Genomic DNA, 27,230 nt, shown 5'->3' on the forward strand with positions numbered 1-27,230 from the left:
TCCCCCAGTCACAGATTTGGGTTTAATTCACATTTTTTTGCTACCTACTCCATCCCAGTTTGAGCCCAGCCATATGCAAATCACTCTTGACCCTGTTCCCCTTCGGAACAGTCCAGCCCAAACTGCCAGGTCCTCCCTGGACTGGAAACAAGCATCCTGGGACTGGTTTCGGGGCATCATCCCTCATCAGCCAGGGTAGCGTGAATCCAGTGGCACAGTGAGCACGGGACCCACGTCTGGGTTCCCACACAGGGTGACACAAACACTAAGAACGGATGATGAACGAAATGCTTAACAAATCAAACATTCTCCCCCAGTCACATATCTGAGTTTAAACCATCGTAGCAGGGTCAAGACTGATTTGCATATGGCTGAGTCCAAACTGGAATGGCATGGCAATTAAAAAAAACCGATGGATATAGCCAGATCTGTGACTCGTGGTGAATGTTTGATTTGTTCAGCATTCCATCCATAATCTGTTGTTCTTTCTATTTGTAATACATTAATAACTTATTGTTTCATGCAGACTACATCAGTCTGTACTTTAAAGCCTTCCCTAGCCCTTTGCAATTGATTCATAACATTGCACTGCTTTATAATATGTTCAAGAGGGCAGTGATTTTGAGAGACAATGATGAGTAAGGAAAACTTACATTTATGGTTACTTTAGTTTTCTTAGTCGTCCGGCTTTCTCCAATTTTGAAAATCCACTATTGGCAGTTTGTTCACTGGCTGACAACAAATCTGTCTTAACGACTCCCTGCGAAAGGTGAACCCACATCATTAAGGGTGATTGATTTTGTGTTTGTCTACATTATGCAGGTTTTAAACCAGCTGTTTCTAACGCCACCAATGAGTTCTCATGTTGATAGAGGGAAATTGAGTAAGGACTAAGAGTAACAGTCTCTATCATAATATTCTTTGTTTCAGTCTTCTGAGTACTCTTAATTCTATGTATGAAGTACTTTTTTCTTAACGTGTTAGGTTTGTATCTGGTTCTCATGCTTATCTCCCTTATCTGTCTCACTTCTTATCTCAAGACTACCTTCTCTTTTTTCTTCCTATAGCATTCTGAAGTATTGGGTCATCCCTCAAAGCCAGTAAGTACCCTGGCAAACCAAAGTCTATTGAGGTCTCTGTTTGCTGTTGTGTGCAGTGTGTGTGTTTGGTATGAAGTTCCATTGCATCCTCAATCCATAAGTGCATAAAACCTTCGGTGAAATTCACTCGATGTCCCAGTTGTGCTATTTGTTCTGTTTGCCTGGGAATTTGAGTACGGTCTGTTAAGTGTGATGAAATGATGCCACTGTTCAGAATTATTTCTCATTAGGAAAGAAGTGTGGATGAATCTGATTGGCCAGTGAACATCAAACAAATAGGTCACTGCTAACTTTTTTTAAAGCATGCTCAGACTTTAACGTGCTTCTTAGTTTTCAGAGAGCGAGGCATAATTGTGTAGGTAAGCCGTATTATCAATACCACACCCAGATAGTTACTTAAAATGTTACTACTGAGGTGGTTTTAAGGAGTTGCAGAGAGCCTTACTGCAGTGCCCTCCACCCGGGATAATATTGCTACTTTAAATTACACCGTTAACATTTGACGTGCAATTCACAGAATTATTTTTTAGGTGGGGAGTTTTTTCATGATACTATGAAAGTGGGTGGTTAAATGAAGCATCATAACTGCGGTTTGTTATGATAAGCCTCCGCAGGTTTTCCTGATGAAATGTACTTGAGAGAATGCCTTTTTTGAGTATTATAAAAAATACCATGTAAAAGGGTTCTTACAGATTTCAGTCACAACTGAAATTATTCGCCGCTACTATTTGAAAACCATCTTTGAGATAAAAGGTTTTTTCTTACCAGGTAATTTCCTGAGTATACACCTGCAGTAAATTAGAAAAATTAAGGGTTTAACTGTAGTTAATGCGGATGTGTCATTTATGGCCTTACCTATTTTAAAGCAGTATAGTTAGTTCACTAGGGAGCCCCACCAACATGCCGAATTCCCCCGCTCCACATGTGTCCTGAGACTATTCATCTCCTCTGATGTTATATATGTGTTCGATTTTTAAAAAGTAGTATTTTGATAGTCTAAGACTGTTTATTAAGCTTCTGTTTATTACGTTTTTAGTTTATAGCAAGTCCTTCTACTTTAAATATTTTTAAGGATGCAAGGACCATGTCCATCTCATTTAGTAAACACTGTAACATCTGAGATCCTCTGTTGGTTGAGTTGGCTCCCCTCACTCCTCCCCCCTGAGCAGAAACAATTCATTTGCAGTTGCATCTTAAAATGTTCTTTACCAGAAGTCTGTCTTCCAGTGCTGCTTCCTTCAGTGAGCCCGATTTTAAGGTTTTGTTATGTATAAGAAGTTTTTCAGAAACAGCTGTTACAGGGCAAGACGTATGTAGTATGTGGGCTATGACTATGATGAGGCTTGTATATGTTCTCTCTTTGAATTTCCTGGGTAGTGCTTGACCTACTTGAAGCCAAATAAAATGAAGTATTTCGTAGGCTATAGTTGTCTGTGTTAAAAACATTTGTATCATGGAGGACTTTTGTTACTAACGTAATATTCTCTGAACTATTGAAAACGTTACCTTGATGTTGAAGTTTGAAGCAGTTTTGTAAGGAAGAAAGTAATGGTTGGTTAACAAAAAACTTGTATCATTTGGCTGACCTCTAATTACATTTTATCACATCATGATTTATTTTATTTAACCTTATGCTTTCCACCCCAAAGAAAGTACTAGGAACCCTCTTATACTTCTCTCATCCATGTACACTATTTGAAGAAATTAGAAGAGTGAAAAAATTGTCTAACACTAAGGAAATAAAAAATGAAAAAAGAAACCAAAGTTGTCTGAAGATACCCCAATTTAGGCTAGGGTGAACTTGTCCAGAGAAGTTGGGGACATTTTTGCAAGTTTACCACGAAACTTGAGGTAGGTTGCAAATGTGTGCCTTTTAATTTGGGGGATCAATCTGCAACTGGAACTCGTTGAATGATTCAGAAAGCCTGTCTAAATCAGCAAGCAATAAACATTTTTCCTGCTATGGTGTCAAGAATTTTCAATTCTCCTAAGGACACTGAGGCAAGGATTATGCTTCTCTGTCTTTCCTGTATAAAAATAACCAGTGAAAAAACATCAACTCGGACTACAAATCCAGTGAACGTAAGGGAAACAGAAGCAGTCGAGTCCACCAGTCTCCATCCTCCATGGACACCATCTTGACTGGCTCTTTTTTTGCAAAGACCATGCCATTCGTATGCCAAACTTGATAATTTAACATCATCTGCATCAACCAGCCAAACAGATCCATCAGAGCCGTCTCTTCCAGAAACTCCATCTCAATATATGGGCTGAAAATACAACATACAATAAAAGCATGTCATACAAGCATAAATGTACATATTGATCATAGTATATCTCGGTGGGATAATCCTCACATCTGTTTCCTTAATAGAGTTGCAAATTCATGACACGATAGGTGGAACATTTGTTATTCTTCGTCAGGCTCAGATGATGCTTGTTTTAAACTTTCTCACCACCACAGAACCAATAGCCGCATTAAGTTTGATATAAATAGCTTTACAAATTGAATTGGAAGACCAGTCAGTCGCTTTTGTAATATCCTCTAACCTAGAGGATACACATCTAAGTCTTCAAAGAAATCGCTTTCACAAGCTTAATGCACTTCAAACATACCTTACCTCTTCAATACCGCCTCATACTTGTGCCCTCTTAACCGGAAAATATAGCTAAAGTCACTGGTCGATAAGGTTTTTTACAGAGAAATAAGCAACCGATCATTAGCAACAGATTTACATTTTCTGGAACAGGCTTAATACATTTTTAGGCACTGAACACACAATTTCGGATTATGAGGAAAACTGGTACAAGACACATTTTGCATTCGACTTAGTCGTGAAATGTGAAAAAACTCATTCAGATGATAAGGCTCTACCTGTTAGTAGTTAAGAGTCTTTAAATCAAACACCAGTCTGCATGAGACCAAACACAGTAGCATAGCTAATTTCCTGAATTTACTTTGGAGACTAATCATAAATATCTGGCCATACCTTCAAGAAATTACAATATCACATTTACATTCCACAGACGGGAATATTTAGTAACCTGAGGGTTTAAAAATCTGATTCCTTTCATAAATTCTCATACCAGAGAATGTTCCCCAACTGGTTTCTCATCCATCAGAGACTAGCCCGCAGATATAGCAGATCGAAAATAATTTACTGACCTGTAGGCCTAGACATTCACGGCCAACTGGAAGAGGAAAATAATTACAAAGTGTGGATCTGTCCCCGCAGGATTCACATGTAGTTTGTTACACCAGTGTTCCCATCTATTCCAGGAAGAAGTAAATCATTTGAATACTGCTGGACCACACCTGCTTTATGTAGAAGGCAATTTGCTCTTAAATTCCGAGCCCTTATCAATGACTTCTGAAATTTTCCATGCCATGAATGTCAACTGTTTTGACACCACAGGTAGATGTTGCTGCCTCAGTTGGTCTATCAGGATCTCTTGATAGTACGGAAGTGCCACCGGGGGCCCCACTGCATCTCCAGAAGAATTGGAACAGCACTTGAGCCTAACAAATTAGAGTTTGTAGATTCAGATGTGCTCACTGTCTCCTCACCTGTGCCGCCACCCAGGGAAGCATCATGAACAGAGGGAAAAGCATAAAGAAGACTCCTGTTGCAAACCTGGAGAAAAGCAGCTGTTACCCTTGCACGGGGTCCAGTGCGCAACTAATAAATACTGACAACTATCTGTTTAGGTGAAAGGCAAAAAGGTTGATCGAACATGGCACCACTTGTTCAGAAAAAGCTTTAACAATTGACGATGTAACATCCAGTAACTGGCTTCCTTCAAGTTATTTGAATTCTAATTCTCTGCCACATTTGTTTGTTCTAGCAGATATTGTGCCATCAGAGAAATCTGCTGTTGAAGGAATAAGTGCCAAATGTCTTGACTGTTTCTTCTGCCCAATCAGTGAGAATGTCTGGTTCAATGTTAAATCTTTGCTCCTTGGTATGAAACGCCATTTCCAGAATCTTCGTGTTAGAGCCTGACAAATGTAGTTCTGACAGGTCCTCCAGGACCTGATTATTCCTTTCTTGGTGTTGCATGTAGATTTCTTCATAAATGTTACCTTATTCAGATCTACGTCCAAGTCTTCGTAACCCTGCCTGCAGACTATTGCCCTCCTCCTTTTCAAAACTGATTGCACACATTCAGCCACTGCAGGGGGTGGCACATTCAGCCACTGCAGGGGGTAGCACCCAATCTGATGATCTTGGGTGCACAATGTTGTCTGGTTCAAAGAAAAGGAGACCGCCTCCTTGACTGGAAATATGAAAGAGCATTCTTCTTTCACTTGCCAGAGTTTAAGAAAGCTCGCCCAAGGAAATTGGGACCCTGATTTGCTGGAGTCTGCATCTGAATGTCCTGCACCCGGGCACATGCAGCTCTCTTATGGTCTCCACTTGGAGGTTTTGAGTATGGCCATATATTGCTCTTGCCGTTCGGCTTACAGTATTTGCTCTCTGAGGACCCATGCAAAGAAGAGGAGGCGGCCGAAGATTTTTCTCCTGAAAGGGACTGAATGCACTTTTTCAGTTTCCTCATAAAATGTTTAAGGACCTGTGGGAAGGTGAATGTAGGATACCCCCACGACTAAAGCCCAGCCGAAGAAGTGTTTGAGAAAGGGACCTCTGTGGCTGAGAGGGAGACTCTTAGTGAGAGGATGAGTAGATCATTGTTAACAATAGAAATCATTAAGTTGTAGCATGTTAAAACAGAATTGCTACTTTTATTTTTCACCAGAATAGCTATTCCAAATGAGAAGAGGAAATTAACTTGCATGGAAGGGGAGAAACTGGCAGGTTTCAGAGAGCTGGAAAAATTCCTACAGTGGGTAAACATCAGGACACAGTGATAGGCGTGGATGTTAGTGAGGAGCCACATGAAAAGAGGACCAACTGTGAAGGGGTGAAGGAAGAGCAAGAATCTGCTTGATAGTTCCTCCACAAGTGAGAATGGAAGGTGAGGGATAAAGAAAAGAAGTAGCCAGGCCTGGGCCCCAAACGTTCAGGTTTTAATCAGTCAAGATGGAGCCTGGCTATGTGGCAACACTCTTCCGTACCATAGATACCATTTCTCTTCAGGTTGAAGACACTGGATCCCTTCAGGAATAATTAAAGTCCCGTAATTGAGTAGGAGGAGGAGCCCAATTCCTGAGGGTTAAGTGGGAGTATGAGACCATGTAAGCAAAGGATCGAAGTTATCCCTAGGAAGCTAACCTCTGAGAATAAGAGTTAGGAACTGGAACTCCTAAGCAAAACTATTAAGATTAACAAACCTGAGGATAAGACACATGACTAACGGATATGCCATGAAGTGAGTTAAATCTGTGCATGTGCATTAATAAACGTATTTGCCTTAACACGCAGTCTCTCTGGATCTGTCATTGGCATGTCAACAGGGTTTATTACAGACCCTGTGGCCTCATGTTCCCAGGTAACTTTCCATTATCACTTTGCCGTTATTCCATAACCATGGAGATCTAACTACGACCAAAATTTAACAAGTGAATATGCTCGAACTTTATCAGACTATAAAAAATTGGTCATAGGGGTAAAAAGCAATTACTTTACTAGAAAAATCAAGGAGGCCAAGAACTCCTATAAGGAGCACTTCATGACAGTTAAAAAAAACTAGTGGATCTACCTGTCCGGAATCAGTTGGACAGTAGCATTGAACTCTGCAACACCTTAGGACAGTTTTTTGTGGACAAAGTCTTTAAGGTATATGATCCTTTCAGGGATCTTCCCAGATGCCTGGAAAATAGCATCAGTCACCCCACTTTTAAAAAAAATCGAATCTGGACCCTGAGGAACCCAGCAGCTACAGGCCAATTTCCAGAATCCCTTTCCCAGCTAAAGTGTTGCAGAAGTTGATTAACAAACAACTGAAGGATTTAATAGCATCTAGAAATCATCTGGATCAATCACAATATGGGTTTAGGAAGCAGCACAGAACTGAGACAGCTTTGGTCTTGGCAGCTGAGGGTCCTAGGAGTATTTTGGAAGCAGGAGAGAAGGCCGCCCTGATCCTATTAGATCTATCGGCGGCCTTCGACAATGTGAACCACGAGATCCTCCTGGCTCGCCTTGATGAATTGGGGGTCCAAGACTCTGTGTGTATGCTGATGTCTTCATTTTTAAGGAACAGAGCTTTTTCAGTGCTTCTGGGAGAATTTGTTTCGAATTCCTGTAGGGCACCATGTGGAGTGCCTCAGGGCTCGGCCTTGAGCCCCACTCTTTTTAACGTTTATGTTGCTCCCTTGGCCTCGATCATCAGGAAATGTGGGTTCTTACCGGTCTCGTACGCTGATGAAACCCAAATAGTGGTGTCCGTATCTGGCAACGTAGATGAAACGGCAGACCGCTTTAGGGACTGCATGACACAAGTGAATCAATGGATGCAGCATAACTGTTTAAAGCTGAATGGCGATAAAATAGAGGTCATGCTTCTTGGCACTAATGCAGATTTCTGGTCCCCCAAATGGTGGCCTGACCGTCTGGGCGATTGCCCAATCCCAGTAGGTAAAGTAAAAAATCTCAGATTTATATTAGACGACAAACTGACCATTAACGCCCAGACCAATAATCTGTCCTCCTCCATCTGGTATATATTAAAAATGATCAGAAGAATGTCAGTTTATCCCCCTTGATTCACGCAAAACATTGGTCACGGAGCTCGCCCTCTCTAGATTGGACTATGGCAATGCTTTATTGCAGGGATTCAAACCCAATATCTAACTAAACTGCAATGTCTCCAGAACGCAGCAGCAAGGCTAGTGCTAGACATTCCTAGATCCAAATCAGTCTCCCACAGACTGAAGATCCTTCAGTGGCAGTACGTGGACAAAAGGATAACATTTAAGTCCTTGTGTGTGGCATATAAGGCACTTCATGGCTCAGGACCACAGTTGCTGAGAACTTATTTCAAATGGTATGTCCCAGTAAGAAGTCCACTCACGCAAAACTTCTCCAAGTACCTAAGTTCAAGCAGGCTAGGTGGGGACTGCTGAGGACATCCAAAGTATGGAACCCTCTACCTATCAATATAAAAAGTAGCCCGTCGCTTCTCGCTTTCAGAAAGGCAGTCAAAACATGGTTGTACCCCTGTTAAGCTAGATCAGCATCTCTGCAGTAACCAGAAGTGCATGTAAAAGTATTGCCAAGACTCCCTCGGGCATTCGTACACTTTACAAGCTTACAAATCAAATCATAACCTTGTGAAACTCCCATCAGTAATTAGATTACCGTTCTTTTCCCAGGTCTCTACCATCTTACTGTCCTGAAGAGAACTCCACATCCCAAATGAGTTTGAAACGTCTTCAAGCAAAACAGCACACTAAGTAATGCTGGCTGAAATAAATTGCTCTTAAAAATGTGTGCTTTTGGAAGCACGTACTCGAAAGTGGATACTTGTATACATTTGACTTGTTCGCCTCTGTGTTCTTCCACACTGGGATACTGAGCATGTTTGCTCCTTGTCTGTCTTGTATATTGTGTCCATATATACATATATGTTACCCGCAAATTGTGTACAACTCTTGCATAGTGGATACCTACAATTACAAATACTCAAAAGGGCTAAAGTGGGTAGTTTCTTATATTGGTTGTTCTTTTATCTTTTTTTAATTTGAATGACTGCTTAGAATATTACTTTGCCTTGCCTATGTAAAGTACCCTGCAGGAATTTTCCCACTGCATTGTTGTAGTCATTCTGGTCAATTGATCTGGCACCAAAAATTTAAATTGGTCTCTATTTCTAAGGATTCCAGTGCTTGTGAGGAGACTTCAGAAACCTGTGGCTGGCTGGCTTATCTGTTAAACTAAACCTTAGCTACCACCATTGCTGTTTTCATTCTCCAGTGACCATGCATCTTCACAGTAATGTATGCACCATATTGTAAATGGCATGAGTAAAATACTTTCCTTTCCCCAATTAAGGGTTCATTTTAGGATACCATTTTTTCATCACTCACCACTCTCCTTTGTTGTATCAGTTTCCATTGCTGTGATCACTGTTGTTAAAAATAAGGATTTAGGTGCTGGAATTATTGTGAAGAGCCACTGGCATGAGGAGTTGACAGGATCAGGTGTGGATGGTAGGGTAAGGGTTGGTAACTCCTTCTCCTGTTATAAAATAATTACGCTACATGTACGGAGTACACATTGTTCCAACTCCACCTTTTCTGCATATGCTCCTATGTTATTTCCAAGGTCAAACAGTATCCAACATAATTATTTTTTTCCTATTTCTATTTGAACACCACTTTTCAATAAAAAATCTTGTGTACCCTCTGAATATAATATGTGCTAATACTGTTAAATGTGAGGGAGTAAAATGTCCCACCTTACTCTGGTAGGTGAGATGGTGTAGTGTAGTTCCTATTTTCCCAATAGGCTCTGCGTATAGGAATAACATAAACAGTAGTGTAGACGTAGGACTGAGGTCATCTAGGTCTCTACTGACTATGCTAAACTTAATTTAGGTTTGCGCCAGCTAGCTCAGAGGTCACTGGAAACTTTCTTGAATGAAGAGGGATGGATAACCTTCCCTGGCTCAGACAAGAAGGGATTCAGTTTCCGACAACTGCATAAACATGACAACTTTCCTCCCTCAGAATAAGAGTATATCTCTAGAGTCGTGTGAAAACAATAGACAGATATTTCACTCAGTCAGCAGTTCATATCATACTTAGTTTCACCAGAGTGCAGAGAAATAGAGAGACAGGCGTTTTCAATAAAAAAGGTGTTATTTATTGAGCAGTCCTCTTTCTCATACAAGAGAAGTGAATTGCCACAATTGCAATACTTATAGTAAAGTGCGTACAGTAAAAGTAGTATTATGAAATAATACTGTAAAAGCATTGATACGGTTTCCTAGCCATATGATACTTTAAAATGGATAAAATATATACATGCACAAATACATTGACTAAAATACTCAACTGGTGCTTCTAACTAAGCCTACCCCGGTGTACCTGACCTAAGCCTAATACTTTGGAAGGGACAAGTAAGTAGCGATGTTAAGTTAAGTTGGTTAAGATAGTTTTGCCAAGAATCTGCATCAAGAATTCTCCTAAGGGTTTAGTCAGCTCCGTACCTTGGTAATAGAATGTATGTGGGAGGTCTGGTATCTCTTTTCCTCAGGACTCGATATTCCAGCAACCCGCAGGGGTAGGCTGGAAACACTGGAGCTGGATTTTCTCGGCTGGAGAAAAAGACAGCATCTCTCTCAGTGCGTCAAACAGGAGGGGCGGCTTCCGCGGGCACTCGCATCAGCTTGGCTCTCGGGCAAGTAGATGGCCGTTCTGCTCCAAACCACCGTGCGTTTGCTTAAGGCAACTGTTGGTATTTTATACCTGAAAGGTGCCGGTTTGACGTAAGGTTGGACATAAGACGTCACCAAGAACTAACAGTTCTTGCAGGACTTCAGGAGTTCTTGTTCAAATCAAAACAAAAGCAGGGGGGGTTTTCCCGGGCTGCTGAAGGCTTGGTTTGTTTAAAGAACGCGTTGTGCTTTCTAGGAGTCGATGGGAGTAGCCGTGCTGTGCTTTGGATTGCATGGGCTATTACTGAATAGGAATCTGATTCTTATGCCGTTGTCAGGACATTATTGATTATAACCTCACAAGGGCATAAATCGGAAATATCGAATTAGTGTCCTAGATAAGAACACGACAATGGAAGATTTCATATACGGTTTAATTTGTATATGTACACGTTATCCAATTCCTCCAGGGATTCATGCAACAGCAAAAGCAACTCCCATTTATGGTCACACTGTTAATATTCATGGAATTATCTCGATATAGAAGTCTCACTGGGGAATATTTCATTTCAGGCTAATGAGGCCTCTCAAGAGGCGAAAGCCAGTCCAGAGCTGAATGACCGAATCCAGGTACTTGAGAAGGAAGTGGCCCGATACCGAACAGAATCCAGCAAGTCGCAACTTGAGGTGGATCGTCTCCTGGAAATCCTTAAAGAAATGGAGAATGAGAAGAATGACAAAGATAAGAAAATTGCAGAACTGGAGAGGTGAGAGGGGATCACAGTAAAAACAAAATTAAATGAATTAGTATAGTTCCTGTTGCATTAAGTGTATGTTTTGGTATTTCTGAAATCCAGACCTAGCTGGTTAACAAGGACGTGTTGTAAAAGGAGCAAGCCCCAGTGGGGCTATAGCGGGAAGAGGGAATGAATAAAGGTGGCAGATCTGGCAAAGGGTGAATAGACATGCCTGTCTGAGGTAGTTTTCCTTGAAGAGGTGAGTTTTCAGCTTCTTCCTGATTGGAGGAGGGTTGGTGCTGTCCTAATGTTGAGGGAATGTTGTTCCAGATCCTCAAGGCGTAGTCTGAGGAGTCTTGTTTTTTTATTTTTTTTCTTCTTGTAGTGTTAGTCTCTAATCGGGTGATGTCAGAGCGTCTCATCTGCTGTTGTCCTCCAGATGTGTTTGTTTGCTAACTAGGTAGGCAGGGTCTTGGTGCAGAGAACCATGGAAGTGATCCAGATGATCTTGAAGATTATCTGGACTGCAGGCGGTGGCAGTGTTGATCTATTGGTGCAAGGGTGATGTGGTCAGATTTCTTCAGCCCCTTGATGAGTTGTGCTGCTGGATGAAGAATACCTTTAAGGGGTCTGAGGGGAGTCTCTGGGGTGACGGGGAGCAGGCAGTTCCATCCATTTAGGTGGGATGGGTCTAGGGCAGGGGTCTCCAAATCGGTCCTGGAGGGCCGGATCCATGCCAGATTTTTTGGATATCCCCATAGAGATACATGTTGTTATTTTAAAAATCTGGCATGCATCCGGCCCTCCAGGACCGGTTTGGAGACCCCTGGTCTAGGGCTTAAACTGCTGTTGTAAAGTCTTGTCTCGTGAGAGACTTAGTGGGGTTTAGCACTGGGAAGCTTGTTGATTTCCAGGTTTGGAATCATTTGAGGAAGGCTCTCTGAGTCTCAATGCTTGAGGAAATTTTGAGATAGAGTTGGGTATCATCGGCATACTGATACATTTTGATGGTGCTTTCTGCAAAAATGGTTCCATATAGAGGTTGAAAATGATGAATGACAAGAAGGAGCTCTGGGGGACACTACATTTGGCAGGCAGAGTCTTGGATCTGGGGCTTGATAGCAGAACCAAGTTGCTTTTGGTTGATGTGGTAGGATGCAAACTTTTGTAGGCAGGTGCCAGTGTAGCCCATGCAAGGTGCCAGGGTAATGATGAATGCTGTTTGGTAGACAGCGTTGAAAGCTGTGGAAAGGTCGAGCATGATCAGGAGGAGGCAAGGGACAATGTTTGCCTTTAGGGAGAGGATATGCTCTACCTGGGCAGTGGCCGTTTCAATACGACAGCGTGGTCTGAACCCCAATTGATAATCTTGATGTAGGTTTTTCTTGATGAATTGTTGCTGTAGTCTGGTGAAAACTGCCTTCTTGATGATTTTTCCAACATATGGGAGGTGGGTCTTAGGTTGGAATGTGGCATGGTAGACTGGATCTCCTGTATGCTTTTTCAGCAAGGATAGGATCTTTCTGATCTTGGGGAAAGGCACCCAGAGATAGTCCAGCTTTGGCAGCGTGGAGAAGGGTTTTGAGGGCTTCTCCTTGCAGAGACTTGATAATAGAGGAAGAAGCACATCATTTATAGGAAATGGCTTAGAGTGAAAAAAGAATGTTGGTGAACTCTGTGTGGGAGATGATGATGAAAGCTGACCAGTTGGTGGTGGCAACTGGGTACAGCTGATGGGGTGGATGGCGATAATGAATTGATGATGATGAAATATGTTGTTGATTTTCGTTGTTAAGAAGTTGATAGTGTTGCATCTATCTCCTGAAGGTAGGATAGCTATTTATGGGATGGAGTTGACACACTGACCACCGTAAAGAGGGTTTTGCTCTTTTTATTGCTCTGTTGATGTTGGTCTTGTAGGTGGCTTTAGCTGTGCTTGTAATGGAACAACAGTTGGAGCAGAGTGCTTTCAGAAGGATAAGTTCCTCCTGGCATTTTCATCTTCACCATTTCTTCTCTTGTCTTTATGTGCTTAAATTGTTTTTGGTAAATTCTTGATTTTACCAGGGTGCTGATGGCGTGGGTATAAAGGTGTACATTTTTTTCAGAGGAGCTTAGCATTTTATGTGAACCTTCAGAATGTTGTTGTAGATGTTGAAAATTATGTTTATATCTCTTGAGGGCTGAAAGTGTCTGGGTAGGTTGATTAGTTTTCTACATAGCTGACCTAGGCAGACCGTCCAGTCTTTCGCCATTTCACGATTCACAAAATAATCGCGAAATCGGCTGAAAAGCGCAATAGGCGCGATATTTACTATTTCGGCCGCAAAAACAGGTCTCCCAGCAGGCATAAAATTGATGCCTTTTTTAATTGGCTGCACGCGTATACGTCACGACGTGAACTGCGCTGTACCGCCGTAATGGCTGGAAACAGGAGAGCACCCATATCTGAATTACAAAAAAGAGACATTAGTAGCTGACTTGATTTGTACCATCGGCGCCATTGAGCATTTTAAACCCTAAAGGAGGCGGCGCCAAACAAGAACTACCATATATTGTGAGTCGGCAAGCCATTCCTATTGATCAAAGAAGCATACCATGCAGCCATGTGTGTGTTTGCGCAATACTCGGGTATGGGTTTTGCCTGGTTCAGTTCGCACATCCGATTGTTGTCCTTGTCCTCTAAGAAAACTAGTCAATATTATAGGCAACTGAGGCCTAGGTGCTCTATAAAGTGTGTGACACCTACCCACCAAAAGGTCAATATGTCATCGGATTCAGCTGAACCCTAGTCACCAACTTGATTACTTTACACCTGAGCACACATTATCATTATTATTATGATCCAGTATATCATTGTATTGCTCTTCAAATAGTACCGCAGTGTCTCTATAGTCTATTGTCCAAAGTTCATAATTTCTCAAAAAAGGATGCAGTAGTCCAATCACAGTCTTCTTTCGATGAATGCTTTTAATTTCAAATACACATTGAGTAGCACCACAGCAGCCGACGCGCGTTTCGCCCACAGGGCTTTTTCAAGGCTGCAACACGATATTTATGCATGTCTTAACGACCAAGTGCTTACATCGTTTATAATATATACATATTCAATACACATACTATTAAAATTTCACCCCATGGTTGTATATCAAAAACCTGTGTCTGTCCAATTCATACTCATTGATTTACATTGCACTAGAGTGGACAGTTGATCCCAAAAGCTGTCTATTTATGCTGGTGGAAACCACACACACAAAAAAAGTTCACAAGCATGGATTCACAGTTAACCAGATTTGGTGGTATACTCTATGTAGGTGCAGGTGTCAATTTTGTTAGCGATACGTGTCAAAGTCGTGCCCATCACCTGGTGCATATATCATGCATCCATTTACACGTATGTCTCACCTTTATTGATTTTCTTGTGAGCTCATATTTTAGTAACTCAGGAAAGGAACCCGTCCTTCTTTCACGTTAGTAATAGCCCGGTCAATGGCGGCCGCAATTTCAAGCAGAAATAGGTAGTGACGCCTTGGAAAGTTCTGAGAGAAGAATAGTTGAAAGTATGTTATACCCAATTCTCTGTCATCTAACTGTTACGCAGACTATGTACCTATGTGTTTATACTATCAATTATGACATGTCAATGTTGTGCCATTGTATCAATTTCATATGGGATATTTATATCTATATAACCCATGTGGTTCACTATACTATAGATGGTCTTCTTTGAACAGGAATGTTAAGGATGGCTTCTCATCACGAGATAACCCATATTCTCTATATTTCATTGAGTTCCTCATGTTATTCTCACACACATCCTTCATCAGACCGTGCCATTTAAAATACGACATGCACAAGAATGTGCTAAAATTAAGCATTTAAATATACATTATTTTTAAAATGCCGATATTTATCTAAAATAGGGATCTTACCCTTAAAGGTATCTTGTGGTTCAGGTTCTTTGGCGTCGAATTTTCATGTCCCTCCAGGCAGTAACTATTCCAATTTATTTCACCTCGTCGTATATTTACAGGGTCATGATAAGTCCCTACGCCTTCACGCGCTCTCTGGATAAGGCCCATGGCATTTGTAAAGAAACAAAGGGAGAGGCAGGGAGATTAAAGAACACTCTCTTGGTCCCCGGTTTTTAGATACATAACAAAAAAAGAGAGGTTACATGTGTCTCAAAAGCCACAGAGACGGAGCCATGTAAAGAACAAGTTTACCAACCCAATTTGGATGGATAGGAAAGCCCTCACACACCGACCTAGTCAGTGTCATGCTTCATCATAGGGCCCCACCTCGGAGGCCGAGTGCCTCCTCGGTGTGCTACGACGCCAGAAGACTGCGGAGCAGGTTGTGTGATAGGCCGTGCAGTGAGTAATATTATTAAGTGTCGAAAGGGTATCTCAAAAATATTTTATTGGTAGATCCCTGCAACACAGTTAAAAATTGGTCTTATGTGTCTGAATTTACAGCCAAAGGTAATGAATTGGTTTAATTCAGAGTATTAATCAGTCAACATGTTTCTGCCTGTTAAGTGGTTTTAATTTACCTAGGCATTCATCAGGACTAGTGTAACCCCGGCGGTATGGACTCTCTAATCGTCCACCCTGACCTGAGGACGTGAAAGTGAAAAAGAAAAATTGGTGAAAAGTGCAAAAAGATAAACGAAGGGGAGGGCAAATAGCCCAGTCCCAACACTCCTGATTTAGGATGTTATCTGCACTTTAAAATATGGCGCTAGCTGCACCATGGGTCTCGGGAGGGGGGTAGGAGCGTACCTGGCACATCGCCCTCAACGCTCGCCACCTGTGTCAGCACCTAGCTTCTCCTCTTAAACCGGACGGTTCATCATTGAGTTGCCGTACTGACATGGTCTTTTTCTTCATTCTTTGCGGTTTACTTGTGCCTGTGTACAAATGCCATGGGCCATATCCAGAGAGTGAGTGAAGGCGTAGGGACTTATCATGACCCCGTAAATATACGACGAGGTGAAATCAATTGGAATAGTTACTGCCTGGATGGACATGAAAATTCGACACCAAAGAACCTAACATTGCTTGAGCCACAAGATACCTTTAAGGGTAAGATCCCTATTTTAGATAAATATCGGCATTTTAAAAATAATGTATATTAAATGCTTAATTTGAGCACATTCTTGTGCATGTCGTATTTTAAATGGCACGGTCTGATGAAGGATGTACAGTGTGTGAGAATAACATGAGGAACTCAATGAAATAGAGAATATGGGTTATCTTGTGATGAGAAGCCATCCTTAACATTCCTGTTCAAAGAAGACCATTTATAGTATAGTGAACCACATGGTTTATATAGATATAAATATCCCATAAGAAATTGATACAATGGCACAACATTGACATGTCATAATTGATAGTATAAACACATAGGTACATAGTCTGCGTAACAGTTAGATGACAGAGAATTGGGTATAACATACTTTCAACTATTCTTCTCTCAGAACTTTCCAAGGCGTCACTACCTATTTCTGCTTGAAATTGCGGCCGCCATTGACCGGGCTAATACTAACGTGAAAGAAGGACGGGTTCCTTTCCTGAGTTACTAAAATATGAGCTCACAAGAAAATCAATAAAGGTGAGACATATGTGTAAATGGATGCATGATATATGCACCAGGTGATGGGCACGACTTTGGCACGTATCGCTAAAAAATTACACCTGCACCTTTATAAGTAAATAGGCACGTTTGTGTTGTGTATAGAGTATACCACCAAATCTGGTTAACTGTAAAACCATGCTTGTGAACTTTTTTTTTTTTTTGTGTGTATAGTTTCCACCAGCATAAATAGACAGCTTTGAGGATCAACTGTCCATTCTAGTGCAATGTAAATCAATGTGTATGAATTGGACAGACACAGGTTGTTGATATACAACCATGGGGTAAAATTCTAATAGTATGTGTATGGAATATGTATATATTATGAATGATGTAAGCACTTGGTCGTTAAGACATGCATAAATATCTTGTTGCAGCCTTGAAAAAGCCCTGTGGGTGAAACGTGTGTCTGCTGCTGTGGCGCTACTCAATGTGTATTTGAAATTAAAAGCATTCATCGAAAGAAGACTGTGATTGGACTACTGCATCCTTTTTTGAGAAATTATGAACTTTGGACAATAGACTATAGAGACACTGCGGTACTATTTGAAGAGCAATACAATGATATACTGGATCATAGAAATAATGATAATGTGTGCTCAGGTGTAAAGTAATCATGTGTGTGTTTGCGATTGAACATAAACCCGAGATATACATTAAACGCGCCTACCGGCAGATACCAGCCTGGTTCAATTACAGACCACATCTTATAGCTGCGCCGCACACTTATAAAGGGGATCATATTGTTCAGCAGAAAGCAAACGAGGGGAAAAGCACAGAACTCCCAATCGTGGATTGTGCCACAAGGATCCCAGAGGCCTGGGCTCCATCTGCCCTGAGATGCGCCTCAAATAACCATGTCATTCAGTTTCACACTTCTCCTTTGTGTCCAGACTCTCACAGTGAACACTCGACTGCGGAGTTTGTCTCCATAGAGTAATTCAGGAGCAGCTGGAACCAGGTGGGAGGGAGTTTGAGTTTTAAAATATTTGTAAAGCACTCATACACCTGCGGTTTCTTGGCGCTAGAACTAACAAGGTCCAGGGCTTAAAGACGGGGGAAACAGTTGGGGATTTAGTTAAAAGACTTTGTGAATAAGTGGGCCTTGAGATTTTTGCGAAATTGAGGGTACAGAGTGATGGTACGGAGTTCCAGGGGGAGGGAGTTCCAGAATATCGGGGCAAGGGTGGCAAATTTTGAGCCTCCCCACTTCTTAGTCCGGTAGCGAGGGATGGTGAGGAGGGTACGCTTACGACTGATAGATGTGGGCACAATATCTGCAGGGCTCCTTCCTCAGACACACAGCATCTAGCCACATTCATGATTATGACAACACTGGTGTTCTTGGGACCCTTTCTAACATGCAACTGATCTGCAACTTCCTGAGGAGGTCAGAGTGTCATTACATTGGATAAAGATGTACTTAACTATAGAGCTATCATAGTTTGACTATTAACCCAAATAAACCAAGCGGTCCGAACTCTGATTTGACAATCCGTATATTGTGTTATTCATTTACAACTGTTATCAGAGTTTCAAAAGAAATATCACCTTAGAAAAAAAGATGAAGCAGTTCAGCTTTGGTACCCTCAGAAAATGAAGGCAGAAATGGGAGGTGTTTTTGCTCATCAGATTGTTCAGAGGCTGTGAGCACAAAACGTCTAAAGGGCAGGAGACCGAAATATTAAAATGCTGGTGAAAGTTGGTATTGTTCATTGTCGGGACCAATTACTGAGTGCCTGCGCAATATTTAGGAGTGTTTGACGGCACGAAAGGAGAACGTGGCTGTGCTTAGACATAGTTGGAAAATAAAGGAACCTTGATGTGCTATAAGAGGCGAACAGGACATGGCTAACACAACAGTGTGCACTCCATGACACGGCACACACGCATGAGTACAGGCAGCAGACCAACAGCACAGCCTTAGGCACTGCATGGAAGAGGAGAGGCAGCAGGCAAACAACACACTTTATGGCACTGCACATACAGGCTGCAGACCAGTAGCAAAGAAAATGGCATACAAGGGCAGGCTGGAAACCGATAGCCCACTCCATGGCACTGCACATACGAGGGCAGGCTGCAGACCAACAGCCCAGCCCCAGGCACTGCATAGCACTGGACAGGCAGCCGGCAAATAGCTCACTCCATGACACTGCACATACAAGGACAGCCTGCAGTCCGTGGCACAGCACAGTTGCGCACATGCTGTAGACAAACCGCACTGTTCATGGCGGTGCACATATGAGGACAGGCTGTAAATGTAAATGTATTGGCATTTATATAGCGCACTACTTACCCGTAGGGTCCCAAGGCGCTTCGACCGCTGCGAAACCCTTCCTGGCTTCCCTGAGAGATGGTCCCTTAATGGGTATCTCCAGGGTGAGACCAGGCATCCCCGGCGGTCTGGTGGGGCCGTTAGTGAAGATGAGGCAAGCTAATGCCCAGAGTTGCCGAGTGTGATCGCTGATCAGAGTGGGCACCGAGGCGAGAGAATTATCGAGTCCGCTGACCCTGGTCCAGAAACCTGCCGCGCCGGGAATCGAACCCTGGTCCCAGACCGTCCTCTGCTCTCGGGTCTGCCGCCTCTAACCAGTGAGCCACACTACTTCACCTGCAGATCAGTAGCACAGCCCAGGACACGCTACAGATGGTAGTTACACTTTGTACTTTTTTTGTAGGCAGCATATTGCTCTTGTCTAGTGTGTAATTTAAATTGAGCCACATCCAGGTGTTTATAACGTGGCACAATTGGGTTGAAGTTGAAGACAGTACAAGTTTCTCTCAGTGGTGCAGTATGGTGTTTAGTGGGGGAGAGGATGTGACACCATGGCCAGAGCTGCTGAATTTGGAATTGGGGAGCCTGGTTCTGAAGGATGGTTATTGAAAGATGTCTGTCCTATCAGCACTACCTATAAAAGGCAGTCAGTGCATGCAACACAAGAGGAGGCTGTATCTCTGCACCCAAGGAGCGAAAAGGGGCTGTGTAACTGAAACCAGGGAGTAGTAAAAGTGGTGCCCCAGCAGGGGTGCATACATGGGCGCTAGAGCATCCCAGGGAGAAATATGACCTGCTCCCACAAGGTTAGTAGATTGGAGCTGTGCTTCAGTAGAGCTGCAGAAACTTTAAACATGCCTATTTCAAAGTGGAATACTCTGCTAAAACAGGTTCCATTGATTTAGGCCTGAAAATGAATCATTACGAGTAAAATAAAGTGCCACAATAATGCCGCAAATCTTTCATTTTTGTGCCGCTAAATTTCCATTTCTGTGCCGCTAAATTTGCAAATCTATGCCGCAATATCCTGGGGGGTCTGCCTAGGAGCAGAAGGTAACTTTACCTTTTTCTGCTGTCCTTCATGTAGGGTAGTGACGAGTGATGATGAAATGATCAATCCATGAACATTGGGGGCTGGCAGGGGATAACGTGGAAGGCAGAGACATTGAGGTCCTGTGTGTTGTCTTTGGAATTAGTTGAGTTGGCTATGTGATTTTTTTATTTCTAGTGTGCAGAGAAGAAACATGCAAGATTCCATCCTGGTTTTGGTGCTTGACTCACGGCTCCAATTGATGTCTCTAAGGAAGGTGGTATAGATATGTTGGTTGGAGGCAGCAGTGATGAGATGTGATACTTGAAATGAATGAAATGAAATGAAATGAAAATCGTTTTTATTGAGTGCTAACAGCTGCCCTGAGGCGTCCAGGCGCTAAAACTACCATCAGTGCTCTGAAAAAAAGAAGTGGGGTGAGGCAACTCTATCGATTAAAAAAGAAAGGTTTTAAGCTTCTTGCGAAAGCTCAGTAGGTTAGAGTCTGCTCTTAGATGAAGTGGTAAGGTGTTCCATATTTTCGGGGCTTTATATGCGAAGGAGCGACCTCCGGCCCTCGCTCTGTGAATCCTTGGGATTTGGGCTAGGAAGGCGTGTGAAGATCGGAGAGCTTTGGTGGGTTCGTATGGCGATACCAATGGGTGGCTGATCTCTGGGCCTGATTTCCAGTAGGCCTGATGTGCAATGCACAGAGATTTAAATTTAACTCTCTCTTAAATGGGGAGCCAGTGCAATGCTCTTATGCCAGGTTGTATTGAAGTTCTGCGGGGGTGCCAAGTAAGGTGCGAGCTGCACAATTCTGAGTGCGTTGCAGTTTTTGAAGGGTGTACTCCGGCGCCCCAAGGTACAGAGCATTGTTGAAATCTAGGCGAGATTGAATTAAGCCTTGTATGACTATCTGTCTGGCCTCAAAGGGAAGAAGTGGAAGGATTTTTTTACCCTCCTTAGGAGGCCAAAACAGGTCGCAGAGACTTTGGTTGCCTGCATGTCGAAGGTCAACGATGTTTCTATCCACACCCCCAGGCTTTTGATGTTATCTCTGGGGGTGGGGGCTGTGCCCATGCTCAGAGGCCATGACAACTCCAAGGTGGAAAGAGTTGGAGGGCCTAGGAGCATTAGCTCAGTTTTATCATCGTTGAGCTTCAGACATGATTTATTCATCCAGCTCTTGACGTGCTCGAGACAAGTTGTTAGGTTGGACTGCGGTGATGGGTTATTCCTTTGTGCGAGAGAGACCACTAGCTGGGTATCATCCGCATAGGTAATGATGTTAATACCGTGTGGACGTACTATTCCAGCCAGCGGTCTCATGTAGGCATTAAAGAGCGTAGGGCTCAATGAAGAGCCCTGCGGAACCCCACATCCCAGAGGCTTACTCGAAGAGACCGATGTGCCTTCAAAGACCTGGAAGGTTCGGTCAGATAGAAAAGACCTGAACCACTCCAGGGCTTCTCCCGAGATTCCCATGTCGAGGAGGCGGTCCAGAAGTATTTTATGGTTGACCGTATCGAAGGCGGCGCTCACATCAAGGAGGATCACTGCCACTGACCCTCCCTGATCGAGTATCCGCCTTGTCTCTTCTGTCACAGCCAACAAGGCTGTCTCCGTGCCGTGTTTTGGGCGAAAGCCTGTCTGGGAGGTGTCGAGCAGATGGTTGTGCTCGAAGAACTGAGTTACACTGATGTTGATGTGTTTCTCTAAGATCTTGGTTACCCAGGGAAGCAGTGATATCGGGCAATAGTTGTTGAAATTCGTAATTTTAAGCAAAGGTGCACCACAACAAGGACATGTGAAAACTAAGGTCTTCTAGTCTGCACAAAAGATATATTCAAAAGAAATTTTTCATATGAATTCTTTTGAATTTCTTTTGAATATATCTTTTGTACAGACTAGAAGACCTTAGTTTTCACATGTCCTTGTTGTGGTGCACCTTTGCTTAAAATTACGTCTGTATCCCGAAGTTCTATATAGAACTGCCATTGTGATGGTGGGTGGTTGTCAGTGTGCACACTACTCCCTCGTTGATATTTAGAGGGGAAATATTAATTGGGCTATTGTGGTCAGGTGCTTCTTAAAGAAAGGTTCCACCATCCAACTTGCTTCTTAGTTGTTGAAATTCGTTGGGTCAAGAGTGTTTTTTATAACAATGCTCGGACCATGGTGTGTTTCCAGGACTGTGGGACTATCCTAGTCGTGATGGACGAATTCAACAGCTCCATTAGATTGGGAAGGATGACTTTGACTTGGGTCAGCATCTCAGGGGGGGCAGGGTCGCAAGGTGAGCCTGATTTGATTTGATTTATTAAGGTCTCAAGGATGTCCAGGTGCAGCATTGGGAAATGGTCCAGATATTTGTTATGGAGGGAGGCCTCTGGTGTAATCAGTGGATCGGATTTTTGCAGGGACAATTCTGTTTCTGGGTCGGAGAAGGAAAGATAGATTGTATTTACTTTTAGAAAAAAGGCGTTGGCCAATTCCTCACATCGAGAGGATGAGTTGTCATTGCCTGACGATGGTGATGGCAGCCTGGTCAGTGTTTTCACAATCTGATAGATTTCTTTAGGATTGGATTTGGCCAATTTAATCTTTTCCGTATAATGTGTGGATTGTTTAGCTCTAATTTCGTTTTTGTAATTCCTGATGGCTTCTCTGTAGGTCGCTTTATCCTTAGAATCATAGGATAAGCGCCACTTCCTCTCTAGTCTTTTGCAAAGACGTTTTTTCCCTAAGATCTTCAGAATACCAAGGTGCGGTTTTTTGTTTCCTTTTAGCGCCGAAGTTCGATAGGGAAGTACAGAGTCCAAGGAGTTGTTAAACAGCTCATTGTTGACGCAAGGGTCAAGAGAAAGTGAAGGATTAGTGGCAGTAAGATTGCTCATCCATTTGTCTGTATTGAGCTTTGACCAATTTCGGGTAGTACGTGGGAGGGGGGTCCTTGTGTGCTCCAGGTGGCCTTTAGTTGAGATGAATGGAGACTGTTTTGTAAGCTTATAGGAAATTGGCTGGAGAGGTGCTCAAAAGAGTTGGGTGTGGCCAAGCTGAAGATGGTGCATGGCCACTTTGACTTGTATATGACTGCAAGCCCAAATCCCGTTTTGCAAGTGCAGTCTTAGTGCTGGATGTTGTATCCAGAAGGGAGGAGGACATTAAGAATGTTTGTGGATGTAGGTGTAAACCAGGTTTGTGTAATGTAGTGTGTCTAGGTTGTTGTCCGTGATTTTAAGGGTTTGACTGAAGTGTGTTTTTATGCTCATGAATTGAAGTTGGTGAAATGTGGGTGGAGCGGGTATGCCAGTGAGATGTATGTGGATGAAGTCACTGGTGTTAGATGTGAGCGTACAGTGAGTATGTTTGCGGAGTCTTGGTGTGGGAGTGGTGTATCTATTGGTGTTTGGAATACACATGATGGTGGAAGGTTTACATTGCCAGCTGGGATTTTGACCCTAGCCCCTTCATGACCAAACTGATAATGCCCTTATTTTGGCTGCCCTTAACTTGGGATGGTCTTTAAAGGCTGTGAAGGGTGAAAAAAATTAGGAGACGTTACTTCATGTTCAGATGGATGCTGGAAAATTTCCCGAGATGTCTTCTTGTTGAGTCTGCTTGCCTGGCTTCTTCTTTTAAATATGATTTTGGCATGAACCAGTGATGTAACCTACTCTACAAATGAATGCTGGGAAATGCAGTGATATCCTTTCCTGTTGAGATGGATGCTATGTATAATCTGAAACTTCTCTAATAAGTTATTTTCTACTAATCGCTCATTAATCATGTCTACATCTTTGGTGCCGTGAAATTCTTCAGTATATAATTTTAAAAGGCCTGGTAAGCAAATTATCCTTGAGTGACTATCTGAAAGTAAATTATTACATGTAAAGTGGCATTGAGGCAAAGCACATGAATACTCTTCATCTCTTACCATAAGGTGACATGTTTCTTGGTGTGACTTGACCACAGGCAGCATGTTGTCGCGGACTTGTAGTGCAACATGTTGGACATTGCACCACCATATGACCTCTCCAAGATCATTCCCCAGAAATCTGCCATCCATATAAACGGTTTATTTTTGCTTGCTCTCTCCTTGGCAGTTTTGAGCTTTGTAATGTGAATCTTTTCTGGATTCACATACTGTGCATTATACCGGTCTCTTATGGCGGGTTCTGAATTTTCTGGGCTTTTTAAAAAAAAATTCACCATGGGTGTTGTCAAACACCATTTGATGGCATGCTTATCCCCTCATGTGGCCCTGAAAGTTCATGTTTTAAAGCCATCTTCAGATTCTTTTTTCCTCCATTGGGTCAGAAAAAAGCAAAGGTCGGAGCTCCAGGATCATTGAAAATAATTCAAAAAAAATGGCAGCTAAAGAAGCAAGCAGAGTAGGGTGATGAATATCCACCAGATGTTACAGAAAGAAGTAGGTGCACCACGTGGGTGAGCTGCCAACAGGACTCACAAGCTTTTAAGGAAGCACCCAAAATGAGAGAGAGAGCTCTTGAATCTCCTGAACTTTCTAAGAAGAAGACTTCAAAAAGGTCTCATCAGGAAGAAACAGGCACCTAACAAAAAGGAAAGCGTCCATTTCCTACTGAGGAAAAAAGCCATAAGAAGGAAAAACACTCTTCTATTCACTGTATGAAAATCTCTATCTCTAAAAAGCTTGTGTCACCGACAGTTAAGTTGTGGATCACAGTCAACGCAAAAATCACCTTCTAAACGAGTTTCGCCTACCTCGTCGTCGAAAAAATCTACACCGTCGACGGCGGACTCGACGGTCCCGTCGATGACACTTTCAGTGACGATTGCTACACCATCGACTACCTTTTGGTCGACCGCAACCCTGACTACGACTACAACTTTTTCGTTGGCGTCCTCATTAAGGACAATGGTTCCGCTGATGATCAGTCTACGATGCTGACAACGACTTTGTCAGTTCCTGTCATGTCCTCTTCGACGACGCAGATTCCGCTACCGGCGACTAAGCTGACAGTGCTATATCCCACGCCTGGTCGTATGCGCCCATCTACTTACATAGTATCACAAAACAAATGCCAGTACTGCCAAATAATTCTGGGGACTTATTTCATTCTATACATATGAACAAAACAATATGCAAGAGAGATTCTAATCATAGAGTTAATCACTTCGAATTTGCATTTTATTTACACTTTTCTTCTTTCATATATTTTTTAAACATTTCTATATTTCAACACAACTTTTTTAGTGAAGCACATTACAAAAACAAACATGAAAGTACTTTTCTCCTTAAATCTCATTCATACTCATTCATACTGAAAGACATTTCATTCATACTCAAAACATTCATTCAACTAACAGTCTAAAACAACATACACTTTTTTACAATTTATATACAATTCATGAATAAGAAACCATAGAATCTCATTTGTAAATGTAAATCCCTGTAGTCAAAGATTTGTTCAATTTTCTTATGGTTTCAACGTGAAAACGTTATCTGAGAAGGTCTACGCGTTTCGAATTCCTTGAATATGGAGTTCTCGTCAGGACCATAGACTGTAAATGAGAAACAGGGGGAACCTCTATTAGTGCGTGGTCTTAAATTAAATAAGCTGCTTTGGGCTCAACACCCACTTCTCTGCTTCTTACCTCTCTAAATGTCAGTAGGATGTGCCTCATAAATTCGTCACCGTCCGCGGAGCGGGACCACCTATATAACAAATGTGCACGCTATTTAAAAAAGTCGAAATGACAACACTCACTATCAGACATGCTTGGAAACATACTCACTTGAAGGTGTTTGTCTTTCTCTTTAGTTCTACAACAAGAAAATGGTGAAGAATGTGTAAGCGACCTATTATATATTTTGGTTCACCACGCATTTAGTGTTTGGGGGGTTGCGGGTCTTACCGATTAGTTGATTGCAGACGCTGTTATTTGAAATCTGTTCGGTTTGTTTGATGGTTCACGGCGCGCCTAGAGGAACCAGGGGAGAGAGCATCTCTGAGTTGGCTTTTTATTTTATGTGAACAAAGACATCAGTAGCGGTATCTTTGGGCTCCCTGATGGGTCGTACCTTTCGTTCACGGTGTGTTCTGGCTGTGTCCCGTCTCACGGTCGGGGACGCATTACTCTGTGGCGCTATTAGTTCCTGATTCTGAAGTCACATGACTTCTTCGAGTGTTGCGGCCGCCATCTTTGTCTAGTCATTTTCTCTTGTTATTGTATTTAGCGTGTGTGCAGTTAAAGCTTTTGGTTTCAACTTATAAATCCTTCTGATGCGATGTGCCTAGATGGATGGTGGTCACGCGGCTGGATCCTAATTGTTCAACATGCTTTTTGAAAAATATATCATGTTGTTCCTTATACGGGGGCCAACTTGGATAGGGAACCTGTTCATGAATCATGTGCTGGATTCTGATGTTATGTCTTTGTTATGTTTATAACTTAAACATCTCAGAGAGTTCATTTAGTCCGTTTGTGGCTGTGTTAAACCTTACAATCATTGTTGCTTCTTTTTTTGACAGTTTAGCATCCAAGTCTCCTCCTCTCGGATCTTGTTCACTTTTGTTATTACTGTCCATCGTAGTTCATTATCTCCATGATTTTTCATTTGCCAGTGGTTAACCAATGGGGCATTAGGTACCTTACGTTTTATCCTTGATTTATGTTGCTGGATTCTTAGACAAACCTCCTGGTTAGTTTTCCCAATGTATAGGAGGTTGCATGGGCACCTAATTCCATAGATCACATATCTTGTTTTACAATTTGTAAACATCTCATGTTTCCATGTTATTCCGTTGTACTTGAATGTTGATCCTTCTTCGGTAGACTCACAACAATTGCATCCTCCACATTTATGGTGTCCCATAACTGGGGGTAAGCCCATCATGCTTCTCAAATTAGTGAGTGGTTTCATTGGGAGTGCAGCTCTCACCAATTTATTGGCCAGGCTCGATTCTTTTTTAAATGCGAAAAGTGGGGGTTTGTTCAATTCCTCACTCAGATTTTTTACCAAGTGCCAGTTGTTATTCACCACTTTTTTTAGCATGTTTGAATTTGGGCAATATGTGGTGACCAAGGCTATTCGGTCCAATTTCTTTTTCGCTTTTTTCTCCAACAGATGTTCCCGTGGAGTCCACCATGCCCGTTTTTTAGAACGGCGTAGAAGTTTT

General features: G+C 42.4%; 1 protein-coding gene across 12 annotated transcripts in view; it reads left to right on the plus strand.

The window, feature by feature from the left end:
• The window catches only part of ERC1 (ELKS/RAB6-interacting/CAST family member 1), a 2,439,553-nt gene that overhangs the window by 1,175,749 nt on the left and 1,236,574 nt on the right, over nt 1-27,230 (plus strand). For 7 of the 12 annotated variants that reach the window (XM_086952855.1, XM_086952857.1, XM_086952861.1 and 4 more), the window contains one exon: nt 10,956-11,149. In XM_086952855.1, coding sequence (XP_086808981.1) covers nt 10,956-11,149 — 194 coding nt within the window. Of the gene's footprint in view, nt 1-1,067; nt 1,101-10,955; nt 11,150-27,230 lie in introns of all 12 variants that reach the window. The other 5 variants (XM_086952853.1, XM_086952856.1, XM_086952852.1 and 2 more) reach the window with 1 other exon arrangement.

Source organism: Lissotriton vulgaris, chromosome 1_2 (assembly GCF_964263255.1).
Source record: "Lissotriton vulgaris chromosome 1_2, aLisVul1.2, whole genome shotgun sequence".
NCBI classification, from domain to species: Eukaryota; Metazoa; Chordata; class Amphibia; order Caudata; family Salamandridae; genus Lissotriton; species Lissotriton vulgaris.